General features: G+C 35.2%; 2 protein-coding genes across 2 annotated transcripts in view; one reads left to right on the top strand and one right to left on the bottom strand.

Moving 5' to 3' along the window:
* LOC129228417 (uncharacterized) lies at positions 1–636 on the top strand. The gene has a single exon (XM_054863096.1). The coding sequence runs from the start codon at positions 1–3 to the stop codon at positions 634–636; it is 636 nt and encodes a 211-aa protein (XP_054719071.1).
* A 4,294-nt stretch (positions 637–4,930) lies between these two features.
* The window catches only part of LOC129228154 (uncharacterized), a 32,406-nt gene continuing 20,221 nt past the window's right edge, over positions 4,931–17,115 (bottom strand). The window contains exon 5 of the mRNA XM_054862807.1: positions 4,931–5,030. Coding sequence (XP_054718782.1) covers positions 4,944–5,030 — 87 coding nt within the window. The 3' untranslated portion in view covers positions 4,931–4,943. The remainder of the gene's footprint in view (positions 5,031–17,115) is intronic.

Here is a 17,115-nt window from a genome sequence, read left to right as displayed (position 1 = left end):
ATGTTAACAGTCCTCTGCGACTGTGAGAGTATCATAAATTCGCGACCGTTGACTTACGTTAGTGATGACGTTCAAGATCTTACCCCGATTACCCCTTCTATGTTTTTGCAAGAGATTAGAGAAATCGATGTTCCAGACTTAGATGCGCTGGATCATCAGAAATTAAATAAACGTCACGCGTATACACAGAAAATACGAAAAGATCTCCGTTCGAGATGTCGAGTGGAATATCTCGGACAGTTGCGACAACCTGTGACTAATAGAAATAATTCTCCAGTTCTAAAAGTTGGTGATTTAGTTATAGTGTGGACAGATAACTGTAAAAGAATTGACTGGCCACTCGGAAAAGTTCTGGAAGTGTTCACTATTAAGGATGGATGTGTGCGAGTTGCTAAAGTCAAGATAAAAACGGGTGTCTTCATTAGTCCTGTTAAAAAGTTGTGTTCTCTGGAGTTGGGAGCGGTGTCATCTTGTGAGCTTCAAAAGTTAAAACCCCCTCCTGTGACTGTTCTTGAGGATTTGTGTTGCACCACCACCAGTTCATCACCTAGCCTGACAGCATTGAATTTGAGTTCCGGAGTATTGAGCCCTGAACTCAAGGTGGGGAGTGTGGAAAACGCCCAAGAACTGAACTGAACTGAGTAGTTAAGTTTCGATAAATTAGCCGGACTCGCGCACCTCGTAGTAGTTCTTATCGCAGTTATCAGTTCTTCACATTTCGCGCGAGTTCGTTACAGATATCTTCATTATGTTGTGTTTATTAATTAACAAGTTTTTATTTGCAACTAACATTGTAGTTTATTTTGCTATAATTAAATTTTTCTAAGTTAAAAAGTTCAAGTGTTTGTGTCACAATTTCTACACGAAGGAATGTCTGAAGACTACAGTACAAATGATTTCATTGCCCCGCGACTTTTGGAAGCGTTGAAGAGGTTAAATACATGGTAAAAGTTTTTGAATTTAGAAACTTACTTTGACGCGCAACACATTTAAATGAACATTTCATTTACTGTAAAATATTTTTAATGGGAAAATGTACGTAGATTTTTTTTTTTTCATTTAATCATTTTTTGGTTTGGGTTGATTTTCTTAAAGGGTTGCCTAATTTTATTTTCTATTATCCTATATTCCCACTCGTTCTCATAAAAACCATCTCCTATTTTTCGTGCCTGTGATATTTCCAGATTGCAAAAGTTCAAGCTAAAAAAATCCAAAAATCAAAAATAAATACATATAGTGTACAAACACATTCATTTATATGTATAATTTTCTTAAATAAGAAAATAGCTGCTTTTATGATCGTGTTCTTGAAAATAATAAAATAGTTAATGGGATAGTTCATGATTTTATTTTTCTTGTTTAGAACGTACTTTCTTCTTCTTTTCAAACTGTAGTGTGTTTTAATTGTTCTTTCAGCGTCATGGCATCTTCAAAATTCTACGAAATACGAAAAATGGGATAGTTACTTTTATCACTTCTTAATTCTCTTTCTGAAAGAGTACAGTCGTTTTAGAATAAGAAAGTCCTCCAAAGCTATAGGTTTTTAAAGGTTAAGCTAACTTTCAGCATCTGCTTAGATTTTTCACTTTCTTCTCTGACAGATCAATTGAAACACCCAGCTTTTCTGCATTAGTTTCGTTCGTAAATGATCTTATGATTTAGTTCTGCTCTGAAATTAGTTCGTTTACTTTTTTTAACAAAATTAACTTTATAATTACTATTTTTCATTGTGTTTGGTCGCACTTAAAAATTGTATTTCGAGTATTGTTTAGTTTTCTCGTTGTCTGTAGTAGATTTTCTTCATTTAAATACGCAATTTTACGGTGAATATGCCAAAGTCAGGCACAGAAAGAACAAGAGCGTGACGAGAGTGAAAATATACGTGTGAAGTGACAGTTCATACTGAAAAATATAACATGTGTTTCAATTCTTCACGTGTCTTTACGATACACAATGTTTTTTCTTTTTCTTTTTTTTTTCCATCTTTATCTGTGATGTGTTCATCAAATTAATCATTGTATCTAGTCATAAAATCGGCAGACACTGTATATAATTTTATGTCATATTGTCGTACATGACTACATAAAATTGTATATGTTTGTGTTGGGTGTATATGGAGTGCCCGTTAAACTTCAATGTAATCAATCTCAAAGAGGACCATCTTGTGTCAGATAGGGTTTTACATCCAACTTTTTAAAAATAAATAAATAAAAAAAAGTAGCACTGTAGCAGAGCCAGGTGGTTTTCCTTGCATTGACAGTGCCCTGACAGAGAAACCACTTGTACAAAAATCATCTTGGGGGGGGGGGGGGAGAGACTGAATTTAACAAAGGGGCAAAAATCGACGACCGACGTTTCAAGAAATTCCCTAAAACCTACTGCGCGTTTTCCTTTCCGTTTCGATAGTCACCGACTTTTATCAGTAACCCTTCAAACACAACATGTTCTTTTTATGTTTGTTTTTAATAATATCCCTCTCTCCGAAGAGTAACTTTTTCCTTTACATTTCTCAGATACTGGTTCTCTGAATTTTAGGTAGTTTTGCTTGGGTTTATTTAAACCAAATGTAATAAAATAGAGGCATCATTTTTATTTATATTTTGACATTATGCTTAAAGTTTTCAGAGCAGATAAATAAATACCTTTGGGTTGAAAAGTAAAGTAAGAAATAACAACGTCAAAAAACACAAATTGCAGATTACTGCAGCAGACACGTGTTTCGGCATTACAAGGAACGCCTTTTTCAAAGCAAAGAGTAATGAGCTTATGGATGAAAAGCTTTTGTCGAATGTCTTTTCATCCATAAGCTCATTACTTTTTGCATTGAAAAGAGCGTTTCTTGTAACGCCGAAACACGTGTCTGCAGTAATCTGCAAATTGTGCTTTTCGACGTTGTTATTTCTTACTTTACTTTTCAGGGCACTTAGCTTTTGTGCACAGTGATACCTATACCCCCGGTAGCAAAAACAGCGCGACGCTGCGACGTGCATCACAGATTCTTGAGATCTGCAGACTTAGGGGAGAAAAAAGCTAAAATTTTTAAATAGAAAAAAGTCTTACATTTCAGCTAGTGAAGATTTGTATCGTGTTTTCTGGGATATTATCCATAAGTAGCATGTATTTTTTTAATGTTATTGTTAAGCGTTTCTCAGAGCTGATTTGAGTATTTTATTTATTTTTTTTTTTGCGTCTTAGACTCCTGAAAAAAATTCTGCTGCGGACCCATACCAACAACTACTAACTCCAAATTACACACGAATAAGAGGAGGATGGTTCATCCGAAGGATTAAAATAAGACTTCACAGCATGACAAATGTTTCATTGTCAAAGAAAACATGCGAAGGGGTCGCTGGAAAATGACCAAAGTCCAATATTCGAACAAAATAGCTGTTTCTACAATGACAATTTCAAAGGGGATACAAAAATTTAAAGATAATTTTCGATAAAAGTGTGCTTAATTATGAATATTAAATTTGTTAAAACTAACATTTGTATTATAAATAGAAGAGACCAAACAAAAAACAAAGTTTTCATAAAGAAATGGACAAAAAAGTTTTTTCTCCGGACCTTTCAAATAGAAAATATTGAAGTTAATTTATGATTTTTTTAACGAATTGATTTCTGCTTGTAATAAAACTTCTTTGCGAAAAATTATGACGAAACTTACTTCTGAAGCATCTCTCTAAGAAATTGCAGGTAAAGCTTGACCACGGTTACATGGCGAATGACCTTGAAGCGAAACATTATTTGTAATAGGTAGAATCCATAGACTAATAATAAGAATAGACCGAGCTATGGCAACCCTTTTGCTGCTTATAAACCAAACCATGTGACTGGTGGATATCCTAGCAACAGCGGGCGTTGATAGTAGCAGACGATCGTAGCCGGCGAAAAATAAAATAAATAAAATTGATGAAACACGGAAGAATGATCTTTTATGGAGTCTGATTTGTAAATTTGTTATTCTAAGTTGTAAATATTTTGTTACTATAGTGAGTTTTTCGTTTAGATAGTATTGTGCATTTTCTTTATTCAATTTCAATAACTCTCTAAGCAATTGAAGATGCAAGCGCACAAAAAGAATCGGCAAACGGTAAGATTTTTACCTACAATTTCAATTTAAGATACTGATTAGTACATTTTTGCTTTAACGCAAAACGTTTACGCCATTACGTTTACGCCAACGCTGACATGTAGTTCCGAACGAAATAAAAGTTACTGAAAACTGTGATCAAAAACTAATTACTAATGTCAAAATCATGCATAACTGAAAGAAAAACAGTTCAATCTCTGCACCTGGAAAAAAAATTATAATAAAAACACATTAAATCTTAAAATACATGTCGAGTGCCGAACTATAGATAATCCTGCCATCTAGCAACCATGCCGAAAAAGTTTTCGCCAAGCCTTCCACTAGTCACATGATGTATCCATGAACCAATTTTTTCATCAGCAAGTCTGGGAAAGCTCTGTCTACTCTTATTACTAGTCTATGGTAGAATCAGCCAGAAAGTACCGAATAGTAAGAGGTACGGTTCCGCTAATCTTATAGCTATTCAAAATAATGCCAAAAACCTATTACAAATGATATAAAGAATGTTTTTCCTTCAAGGTTATTCGCCTTCTTTTCGTGGTCAAGCTGTATTGAAAGTTAAAAACAATAAGAATCATGCAATATGATATTGTTTCATGAAGTGTTTTCGAAATTTTTGTAGTGTTTTTGAACTTACAGTACAGTTGTTCAGGGAATCTTTGAGCCAATTCATAATATTTATACTATACGCAGTACATTTTAAAATCATAGAGGACAGAATTCTTGTTTTATGACCTCGCTAGCAAGAATGCATCACTGGGACTTTTAGTTTTTTTTTTCTTCTAAAGCCAAATAAAATCCGATGAATTACTTTATACAAGAAACAGAACCGAGTCTCACTAAACAGTCTTTATTTTAGTTCCGTGTGTATTTTAAAACAGGCCAGTTCTTCATCTGTTTCGTTTTGCTTCAAGCGAAACTCCGTCCTATACTTGCCCTAAAAAATGGAAAAAAATGTCAACATTTCAGTCAATTTAACGATTTCTTTATTTAGTACAACTAAAGCCTTGAATCGTTTAATAAATCACGACACGTCCATCATCTTGGGTGCTAAACGGTACTTTCTTCTTGTATCTACTATGGTGAAGTAGCTTGTTTTGCTTCTTGATTGTGGTTTCTTATTAATTCTATGTGAATTCACAATCAAGAAGTAACACAATCAAGAAGTAAAACACGTTACTTTATAGAGACAAAGGAAGAAAGCTGTATTTAGCCCAAGATGGCGGACGTGTCGCTATTTAAGCTACGATTCGCAATATACACTATCCGTTTGGAAACTTAAGAAGTTCCAGAGAACATTACTTAATTCGAGGTCCAAACGTTACATGCAACCCGCTAAATGTTCCATATCTAATCTGAAATCATTTAAAAAGAAAAACCATGCAAAAAATTTAAATTATGCACTAAAATGTAAAGTTTACACAAAAGTGTAATTTACATCTAAATTTAATATCCCTGACCCCCTAAATTTAATGTCCCTAAAAGTAGTAAGAACGCAAAACTTACTGTCTGCCTCCGACAAGTTGAGCTATGGCCTTGAACAATTCCACTTCTTTCAAGAGAGCAATCAGTCAGAAGAGGAATTGTTAGGTGCAGAGTTGGGCTACCATTGCAACCCTTTTATTTGGCGAGAAAATCCTGTACCGTTTATTACTTCATACCTGAAAGTAATATTGTTCACCAAATGGGTTTTATTCACCCCTATTTCAACTAATGGAATCGTTGAATCGGCCGGGCAGCGGAGCTCAACTTACCAGAGGTGGACATTCATCCCAGAGTACAGAGTTTATGGAGTAAATAGATAGAACCGCCTAAATGTCGCATCAAAACATCAGGGAAGATGAAATTCATAACCAAATATTCTTAATAACCTTCCACGTTGCAAGAAAAATGAGGGCCGTCCAGATGAGTATTCACTGTGACATCTCAAAAACTCTCCTCGGCAAATTGGGAGACAGTATTGCAATATTTCGATTTTTTCTTCCTTTTTCAATGATGCTTCGGATACCATCGCATTAGATATAAAGTGGATACGGTATGTCTGTATGCTAATATTTTCACCTTCGATAAAATTTAGAATTTCATTTGGTAAAAAGAGAATTCCCCTCCCTCTAAAAAAATTAACTTCGGGACGCCCCTGAATAAAACTATAGTTGAAACCAGTTACTTTGCATTAGGAGATCCAATGGCGAGGAAAAGAAAGATCACTAAACTTTAAAAACAATTTTTCTTTGTATCATGTTCAAACAGTTATGACGTCTATAACATTGTTTAGGAACACGTGGAACTTTTAGTCTTCACTCATCAAAAATTCAGTTTCAAAACTTACAAATGTGGTAATAAAGTTTGTTTTCACCAGTCTAAGTTTTCTGTTCCTCCAACTAACCCTAATCAAATTAATTTCTCCTCACATTAACTATTTCTATAAACAGGGCTGGATAAGTATTTTTGAGGACTCTGGGCTCTATCTTTAATTTCTGCCTCCCCCCCCCCCAGACACCCAACCCTCTCCCTGCCATATTTTACAGCGAGGTGAATTATTGTCTTTCCCAGTCTGCGCTCCTTTTGATGCATTTTAATTATTGTATGCACGCTTTTTATGCATGTTCGCCCCTTTTTTTACTTTCTTTTTCAAAAAAGGAAGTATTGCATACGCGAAAAAATTTTCACTCAAAAATCGACCTTCATTTCCGTTTTACTTACTCCCGAATGAATATTGAGGGTTTTTTTTTTTTTTCGACTCGATCACACGTGGATAAGTGCCTAGGAACGTATAGACACGCAAAATATCCATTTTGATGATTCCCGAGTAAATTACAACGAATTTTGTCATGACGTCTGTATGTACGTATGTATACAGGGTGAGTTCGATCGAATCTGCCATACGAAAGGGGGTGATAGAAGAGACCAAGCGGAGCATAGAACCACCCATTATCGTGTCTAATCCTTAACCGTAACCGAGTTTTGGTAAATTTAAGGAAAATGAGTAAAAAAACAAAATTCTGAGAAAACGACTGATTTCTGAAATTCCTGTAGGACCTACAAAGAAAATAAGTACATATTTGGAAAGAGCAGACTAAATCCTACAAAATGATACCTTTTGCATTAAGATAGTACTTATATAGATTTTACTGTGAGCTACAAGCTTTGAAACATTGGACACACTCAGAATTAAAATGGTGCCAACGTTTTTAATCGACATTTTCAAAAACAACCGTAAGAGCTACAATCGGGCAAATCTACCAAAAACTGGCCCATTTTATTGGCTTTCAGATGATACAACAACAAATCATATTGGGCTTCAAGTTCAGCTGAAAGTCAGCTTTTGTTTGAAACAGTGTAAAAATCTGCATTCGTTAAAAAAGGAAAACCAGCAAAGAGTCGCACTTTTCTGTTTTGAATTTTCTGTTTCACGATAGCATGTTGCTTTCTTTGTTTAAGAAAATGATATTTTTATATAAAAATAATAGTTTTAACATTTAATTTGGAGAAAAAACACATGAGATAACGATTCGTAGAAATAAAAGAAGCATTACTTTCCCGTGCTTTTCACAAAGGGAAAATCAATAACAAAAAAATGTTACACCAACATCGATTAGTACATTTAATAAACCTGCAAAATTTACAATAGCTGCTGAAATTGGTCGCCGCCACATCTGATACATGCTCTTGCCTTTTTGCGAACGGAAACAACCGTTGCTCTTAGAGAAATTTCATTCCTTAGTTTCCCTACTGCTTCAACAAGCCGGTCGCTCAATTCTTTCAAACTTGCTACTTCTGTTTTGTAAACTTCTTGTTTTAAGAATCCCTAAACAAAGAAGTCCTCTGGCGTCAGGTCTGGGGATCTAGGGGGCCAAGGGATGGGGCCCATACGACCAATCCATTGGGGATACTGTAAAACATACGTAAAAATCAGCTCTCGGAAAATAAGGAAAGTTCTAATTTTTTTGGGCACATCCAACCCCTGCTAGCAAGCATGCGCATATTCAAAGTGCATACTAACTCTATTCTATCTCTTACAATTAGTTAGAAAATAAGTATGGTCTGGCGGGCCTGAACTCTCCGACTATCAGATTTCTTTCTTTCTTCACTTTTTCTCCACCAATTTCACCAGTATTGTTAAAAACTGCTTATTATTGCGCATCAACCCTACGAATTGAAAGAAGGTTCATTTATGGGCATGACCAAATTAGAAACAGGAGCATGGGTAACGGCCCCTAAACCCAAGTCTGTGTTCAAAGCTTTTTAAAAATACTTTTCAAAACCTTTATTTCCAATTTTCAAGACATTTTGAAACAAAATTTTTTTTAAATGGCATCACTTTGAAGACCGCTTTTTTCACCTTTTCAATTGAAAACGTCCGATTTAGAGTGAGTGAGTTGATACGAAGGGCTGGCGGCAAGAACGTGATAACTTTTGAAAAAATGAAAAATGATTTTTTTTCTTCTAAATGTTGCTTTGATGATTGAAATAAACATGATAATGGATTATGTCATTGACAGAAAAACTTATCTGGTTTTAGCATTGCAGAATATAGAATGTATAATATCTGTAAAACAATTTTTAGAATTTTTTTCAAAGGTTGAAAATTGGCCTACCGGAAAAAAAAAAAAAAAACTCATGTGCCATATCACATTCTTGACCCGAGCCCTTCATACGTTTCGTTCATTGTAAACTATAGTTCAATTATGGACAGAAACAAGATGATGTGTGCATCACATGACTTCCTTTTATTCCAATTAAATGTCATTTCCCCATTACTGGCAATTTTAATGTGATTCATATGTCACACACACATATGAAACACATGTTCATATGAAACACATTAAACCATATATAATGTGATTTAATGTGTTTCTCTAAATATCACCAACAGTGGCCAAATTGAAACCAAATTTAACATTAAAAAAAAAAAATCGCAAAACAACTTGGAGACCAAAAGACTGGTGATATATCGCCAAGTGTCAGCCAAATTATAACACCACTTGAGTTTACATCGAAATTAACAATGATTCTCCTCCCCCCCCCCAAAAAGGGGCAAAAGACCACTTTAGAAACACTCGAACGCAACCAAAAGGGGGAGGTGCACAACGAGACCCCACTGGGAGTCTACGTAACGAATTTTCACTTTCTAAGACTTACCGTTCTTGAGTTATGCGACATACATCCGCACATACACACATACATACATATACAGGGTGAGTTCGATCGAATCTGCCATACGAAAGGGCGTGATAGATGAGCCCAAGTGGAGCATAGAACCACCCATTATCGTGTCCAATCCTTAACCGTAACCGAGTTTTGGTAAATTTAAGGAAAATGAGTAAAAAAAACAAAATTCTGAGAAAACGGCCGATTTCTGAAATTCTTGTAGGACATACAAGGAAAATAAGTACATATTTGGAAAGAGCAGACTAAATCCTACAAAATGATACCTTTCGCATTAAGATAGTCGCATTTTACCGAGAGCTACAAGCTTTGAAATATTGGACACACTCAGAATTAAAATGGTGCCAACATTTTTAATCGACATTTTCAAAAACAACCGTAAGAGCTACAATCGGGCAAATCTACCAAAAACTGGTCCATTCCATTAGCTTTCAGATGATACAACAACAAATCATATTGGGCTTGATGTTCAGCTGAAATTCAGGCTTTTGTTTGAAACAGTGTAAAAATCTGCATTCGTTAAAAAAAGGAAAACCAGCGAAGAGTCGCACTTTTCTGTTTTGAATTTTCTGTTTCACGATAGCATGTTGCTTTCTTTGTTTAAGAAAATGATATTTTTATATAAAAATAATAGTTTTAACAGTTTAATAAAAAGAAAAAACACACGAGATAACGATTCGTAGAAACAAAAGAAGCATTACTTTCCCGTGCTTTTCACAAAGGGAAAATCAAGAACAAAAAATGTTACACCAACTTCAATTAGTACATTTAATAAACCTTCAAAATTTGCAATAGCTGCTGAAATTGGTCACCGCCACACCTGATACACGCTCTTGCCCTTTTGCGAACGGAAACAACCGTTGCTCTTAAAGAAATTTCATTCCTTAGTTTCCCTACTGCTTCAGCAAGCCGGTCGCTCAATCCTTGCAAACTTGCTACTTCTGTTTTGTAAACTTCTTGTTTTAAGAATCCCGAAACAAAGAAGTCCACTGGCGTCAGGTCTGGGGATCTAGGAGGGGCAAGGGATGGGGCCCATACAACCAATCCATTGGGGATACTGTTCAGTTAGAAATTCCCGAACGGCATTTGAAGAATGTGCAAGGGCTCCATCGTGTTGGAAAATGATTTCCGCTCTCTCCTGAACAGGAATAGTATCAAGAAGGTCAGGCAAATGATGTTCACTGAACTCTAAATATGAACTTCCTGCATTATATGACCTTAAAACGTATACAGACCCATCAAATGACTTTCGATTACGATTTATGATTGTGAAAAATATCGTCTGAAAATAAAAAGCATTTGTTTAACAAAACAATTAATGATAAAAACCAAACAGAATTATTCATTTGTCATAATATTTTATGTATCGTTTGCTTCTTTCTGATATTTTGTAAATGTGTTTTGAAAATTGCTAGAATTATGATTCTTTTTACAGTAAGTCAGTAGAGAGTGTGTTTTTAGTTTTTGAAAGTTTTCGTTAAAGTTTCTAAAGATAAGTTGCTATATTCTTTTCTCGATTTTTACTTTCTTCTATCTATATATATAAAAATCTTGTGTCACGATGTTTGTTCGGGGTAAACCCCGGAACTACTGACCCGATTTTAATGAAATTTCACAGCTATATGTATTTTGGTCCAACTTAAAAGATAGGCTACTTTTTGTTATTTGTTATTGCAAATTAAAAGCTAATTATGCAATTATCGTGTGTATTGATTGTTTAGTTGCATGAATTCTTAATAGATGGCGCTCTAAGTTAATTCATCCTCAAAACTTTTTATTCTTAAGTTAATTAAAATCTACAAATGATTCTATGTTACGGATATCGATGGTTATCAATAATATCGCCGTAGAAAGGAGGCGTATACAGGTCACACTTTTCAATGTAAATGTCAAATTCTACAAATCAAGTTAAAATTGATAAGCAGCGGGTCGTTCCATACTTACCACTGCTTTTAAAAACGCATGAGGCTCATATAAATGTCAAGTTTTGCAGTTCCATGAGATCCATTACATACTTTGTCAAATGAACGTTAATAAACGTCATTATTAGGTCGCATTAGAGGTACGAGATATGGACAAACTTGACGAAATAAAACGATGAGTGGATATATAAGCAGCAACGACGCTATCTGGCATAACTTAGTTTCCCCGTAATACGAAAGAGATCCTTCTGTACAGCATCTTGCAGTACTATCACCAAAACGACCGTGATTTTTTTTTTTTTTTTTACATTGTCAAAAATCTAATGTGTATGGTCCGATTCACAGAAAAAAAAATTATTTACCATTGTTCCATGCTACTTTACATGCACTTTAAACAAATCCGAAATGTCACTGATTATTTCCGTGGAACACGTTGGGATTTCACAAGTCCTCAACAATTTTATTTAGAAATCAAGTATCTGCTTCAAAAAGTTTCCTGAATTGCAACAAACGTCATGAATGCAGACTTCTCACTATTGCGCAAAATATTTTAATTTCCAGTTTAAAGATTAACTGAGCGTATTTATTAAGTGCATCGGCTTCTGTTCGATTACGTTGAGTCAACATTGACTAAGCCCTCAATGAGAGTGAATGAGCCTTTAGATTCCGTAACGTTGCACGAATCGTAGGCGAGTTTGACTTATGGTACTTGCTTGCAAATCTGTCTTATCTTTCGCCATGCGTGCAGCATTATTCTTGGAGCTTTCTTGGAAAAATAAAGAGGTGTCAAGCTTAGTATTCAACTTGCCTAAGTATTTTCTGAAGGTCCATCGACACGACTGGCTTTTAGCCAGGGAGATTATTGAATTCTTTAAAAAGATTCCAAGATGAATTCAGGAAAGTTAATGAATTTTAGTGATGAACTGACTTTACTACCGTCGTCGCTTTTAGTACTTTCTTGGTGAGTCGAGAAATGTTCCAAGCTATTACTTTTAATCTTACTTCGGTTCTCTCTTAAGGTTTCAGAGAAATGATTGTCTCGAATCGGAGAGGTTTCGGAATTCTTCAGAAAGACTTCAGGATAATTTTAGGAAGGTTTCTGACTTTTAGTGGGATATGTTCCTATTTTTGAAAGATATGTTACTGGCAGAAATTGGGCGTATTCGCTGCTCATTATTTTTCAGAACGTTTATTAATTCTTTTTAAAGTGCTGAATAGAATAAAAAAAATTATGGAAGTCACGCAAACAAAACACACAACATTAATCAATCTCGGGCAGAATTAAAAATTTAAGCCAAGACATTGGGACTAAAACTCCATCCAAAACAAAACTGCATCCAAAACAAAGTGAATGAAGTTTTTGCATTTGTTTCCGTTAAACATTCCCGAACAGATGGAAATATTTGCGAACCGTTAATTGTCGAGTGTTTAATACATATCACGATGCCTTTCGCGAATTGTAATTATTGGTAGCACACAATCATTGGGAGTTACATTTTCTAATGCAGGTTTTGCATAACGAGAAACAGAATTCGTCAACTGTTTAAGATACTTTTGACGACATAATATCCAACACAATCATCATTTCTGTGGGGGAAACTATATAAATTTTATGCTTGAAGATGTAATCCATAGAGTTAAACAAACACACCGACATCCAAATCTAGATTTTACACCAAAGATGTATAATGAAGCTTTAGTGTTGATTGAAGATTTATGCATTTCAATTTCAAATTTGTTGTTTATTCATTATGGTGTAATATCACTTGATCGATTGGTCATCGACTTAGTTAACATTGATTTACAACGAAAAAACAAGTGCAATGACGCTGTCTTAGCTACAATGATTGTAAATAATGAGCCATTACTGACAGCTGAAAAAAAAAAATCAAAATCAGATTGTGCTGACCGTTGACGCTGAACAAGACTATACAGTTGTCGATGAAAACAAAGCCGTAAACATTCCAACTGAATTTCTAAATTTCTTAGATGTACCAGGAATCCCACTATACGATTTTCGGTTGAAAATTGGTTCACCAATTATTTTTCTTCACAGTTTAAACCCACCTAGATTATGCAACGGTACACGTTTCTTTCAAAATTTCAACAATTTTGACGGAAAGGTTCAAAGGAGAAATTTTTGTGTTGCAATGTAATCCATTAATAGCGTCATAATTTTCAAACACATTTCGGAGGCTTCAATTTCCGATTTGTTTAGCTTTTGAACAGACCATAAATTGACCTCAAGAACAAACAATGTCTACTTTCGGTTTGGACTTGAAATATGCATGTTTCTCTCATGGGCAACTATCTATCGCCTACTCACGAGTGGGAAAGTTATCATACCTATTTGGTTAGCAAAAGACAGGTTAAGCAAAAATATTGTGCACAACTTAGTGCCTAGATAATTTTCAGTTTTCAAATAATAGAAACTATAGATCAAAGTCAATATTAACTACCTCATTTATAAAATTTAATTTTTATATGTTTCTAATTTAGTTAATGTATTTTGTAAAGAAGTTATTGATTAGAAACTATAGAGAAATCTGAAATGAATAAAATGTAATGTACATTCTAAAAAGTGTATGTCAGTTTATGCTTAATTTATACTTTCCGATATTTTACTATCAGTTTCGATATTTACTATCACTTTCAACTTATTTTGCTTTTATTTTTGAATGAAGTCATACTTGAAAAATTTACTAAGCGTAGATATAGTGCTTTTAAAATTGAAAATTTAGTTAGTTCTTACTAAAATCCATAAGTACTTAATTCAGCCTAACACTCCCATTATCAATCTCACATGTTTTAAAATTGGCTATAATGTTTCTGTACCTAAGAGCCAGAAGGGACGTAAGTCACATTATGATAATTTTACAGAAAAGGGGAAAAACTTTTTTCTGGCTTCTGCAAAGGATGGGACAAGCGCTCTTTTAACCCTGATAAAAAATTAAAAATGATTAAAGAAATACGTTCACATGGCTCGATTTGGAATAGGCTTCTACATACAATGCACTAATTAACAGAAAATCGCAATTTTTGAACTTACGTCACTTTGGCTCTGAGGTAGAGAGTTTAAGCTTTACTAAAAATATTAATTAGATTCGATCAAAATATTGAGCAAAAGAATATTTTAATCTAACTACTTCTCGCCACAGCAACGCGTGGCTGGGTCAGCTAGTATCTAATATATAGAAGAAAGTATTGGATTCGTGCAAATTTTCGAATTTAGAATTTTGACGGATTCGAACGTTTTGAGGTGTGCTGAGTCCATTTCGGCTATTTTTGGAAAATGTCTGTCTGTCTCTGTGTGTGTGTATGTGTGTGTGTCCGTGTGTGTGTCACGTCTGTGTGTGACCAGTTTTTTGTGGCCGCTCTACAGCAAAAACTACCGCATGAAATCGAACGAAATTTGGTACACATATGTGCCGCTATGTGAACTTGTGCCCATTGGTTTTTGGCGCGAATTCCTCGAAGGGGGGGTGGAGCAATGGGACGTTTTTTGAGTTACGCGTGCTTGCTATTCCTCAGGAAGTAACTGGCGGAATCAAACAAAATTTGGTCCATATGTTGCCCCTAACAGGAGCAGGTGCTGATTCAATTTTGGTGTCAATAGCTCAAACGGGGGTTGAGTTATAGAACGTTTTTTGTCGTCAATTGTGACTGCTGTATCTCAAGAAATAACGAACGGAATCAAACAAAAACTTTTTGACAAGTAGCCCTTAGTGGGTTTAAGAGCTGATTTTATTTTGGTGGCAACAGCTAAAAAGGGGGTAGCGCAATCGCCCGTTCTTTTTTTCCATTGTGAGTGCCCTATCTCAAGAAGTAATGCTACGTTCTGGTTGAAATTTGGAATATATGTGAATCCATACGTAAACAGGCTTTGGTTCAATTTTGACTCCAATCGCTCCAAGAGGTGTTGATTTTTTTTTTTTTTTTTTTGCGAATAAAAAAAAATAGTTTTATTAATGCAACAATAAGAAAGATAAATCGTAATAGATTGTCGTCTGCGAATATCTCGTGATTTTAATTGTATGGAAATGATCGGAAATATTATCTCAATGATTTAAAATTTTTAACTGTTGCCATCTTATGTTTGTTAATAAATAAAATATTTGTAATTAATTCAAGTAAGGCTTTTAAAGTAACTTTCAATTTTCGCTCTTTGTTTTGTTTTTACAATAATTCAGGCATTGGGATGGTCGTCAAGTTTTTGCATGTGTAATTTTGTTTTTGTTAGGAATATTGCTTCCTCGTCAAGCATGGGGGGGGGGATCAGAAAAAGGAAAAAATATAGAAGAAAGTTTCGTGATGGCCACAACATACTAGTTGGGTATGTCTCGGTTTTTTAACGAAGAGTATGCTGATATGCATTTCGTGTACGGATTTTGTGATGGTAATGCTCGCAGAGCCGAGAAAGAATACCGGCTCCGTTACCCAAATCGTTCTGCATCTAATAGATGTGTTTGCCTCTATACATCGAAAGCTCAGAGAGACAGGTTCATTTGGTACGTTGTTCGAGAGGGGGCCAGGATCACCGTTCTGCCAATGTTGAGGAGTATGTGCTGGACCGAGTAGTGGAAAACCAAAGTGTGAGTTCACGCTCGATTGCTATAGAAGGTGGACTATCACAACGCAAAGTGATGAAAACATTGCACCAAAACAAGTATCACCCGTATCATTTTACTCTAGTACAAGAACTGCGCAATTCAGATTTAGAAAAGCGGGTAACATTTTGCAGATGGCTACTAGCCCGAGACACGGAAGATCACCATTTTCTAAGAAAGATATTGTGGACAGATGAGTCGTTGTTCACTAGAGGGGGCATCATATATTTGCGTAACTGGCATCATTATACTGAACATAATCCTTTCTTAACCCAAAACTCATCATTCCAAACTCGATTCAGCATAAATGTTTGGATTGGCGTAATAGGAGATCATTTAATTGGTCCGTATGTGTTTCGAGGTAACCTAAAAGGAAACAGATATTTAGAGTTCATTGAACATCATTTGCCTGACCTTCTTGATGCTATTCCTGTTCAGGAGAGGGCAGAAATCATTTTCCAACACGATGGAGCCCCTGCACATTCTTCAAATGCCGTTCGGTACAATACTGGTGAAATTGGTGGAGAAAAAGTGAAGAAAGAAAGAAATCTGATAGTCGGAGAGTTCAGGCCCGCCAGACCATACTTATTTTCTAACTAATTGTAAGAGATAGAATAGAGTTAGTATGCACTTTGAATATGCGCATGCTTGCTAGCAGGGGTTGGATGTGCCCAAAAAAATTAGAACTTTCCTTATTTTCTGAGAGCTGATTTTTACGTATGTTTTACATCGGTAATTCATTAAAAAAAAAAATACTGCCAGACACTTCCAGTGACCCGAAGTTGCTGCCAGATCCTCAAAAGTTCGCAAAAATAGCGTATGTTTACCTATTCCATTCCAAGTAAATTAATGCCCCCCCCCCCCCCCGCCCGACTATCTCCGAATTGAATGAAATTTTATAGAGGTGTAGACATGCCTTTGAAATCAACATATGCATATTTCCAACTTCCGAGATCCAAATTCTGAAAATCCAGAATCCTTTAAATGAAGAGTTCCAAAATGGCGGAGCTATGAAACGAATTGTCATGTCTCGTAGTCGTAGGAGGGCATTAGTTTACTTGACATGGAATAGACACGCTATATTTGCGAGCTTTGGGGCAGCAAATTCTGTCCAAGGAAAGTGTCTGGCAGTATTTTTTTTTATTAATTATTGACAATGTTCTGTAAAACATACACAAAAATCAGCTTTCAAAAAATAAGTCCTCTTTTTTTTCTTTTTTTTTTTTTTTTTTTTTTTTGAGCACATTCAACATAATACCTGAAAAACTGACCTCGGCTCAAGCTAACAGGCATGCGTATATTCAAAGTGTATACTAACTCTACT

This window comes from Uloborus diversus, chromosome 8 (assembly GCF_026930045.1).
Source record: "Uloborus diversus isolate 005 chromosome 8, Udiv.v.3.1, whole genome shotgun sequence".
In the NCBI taxonomy this organism is placed as follows: Eukaryota; Metazoa; Arthropoda; class Arachnida; order Araneae; family Uloboridae; genus Uloborus; species Uloborus diversus.
Note: the sequence above shows the minus strand (reverse complement) of the source record. Positions and strands in the feature narration are given on the sequence as shown.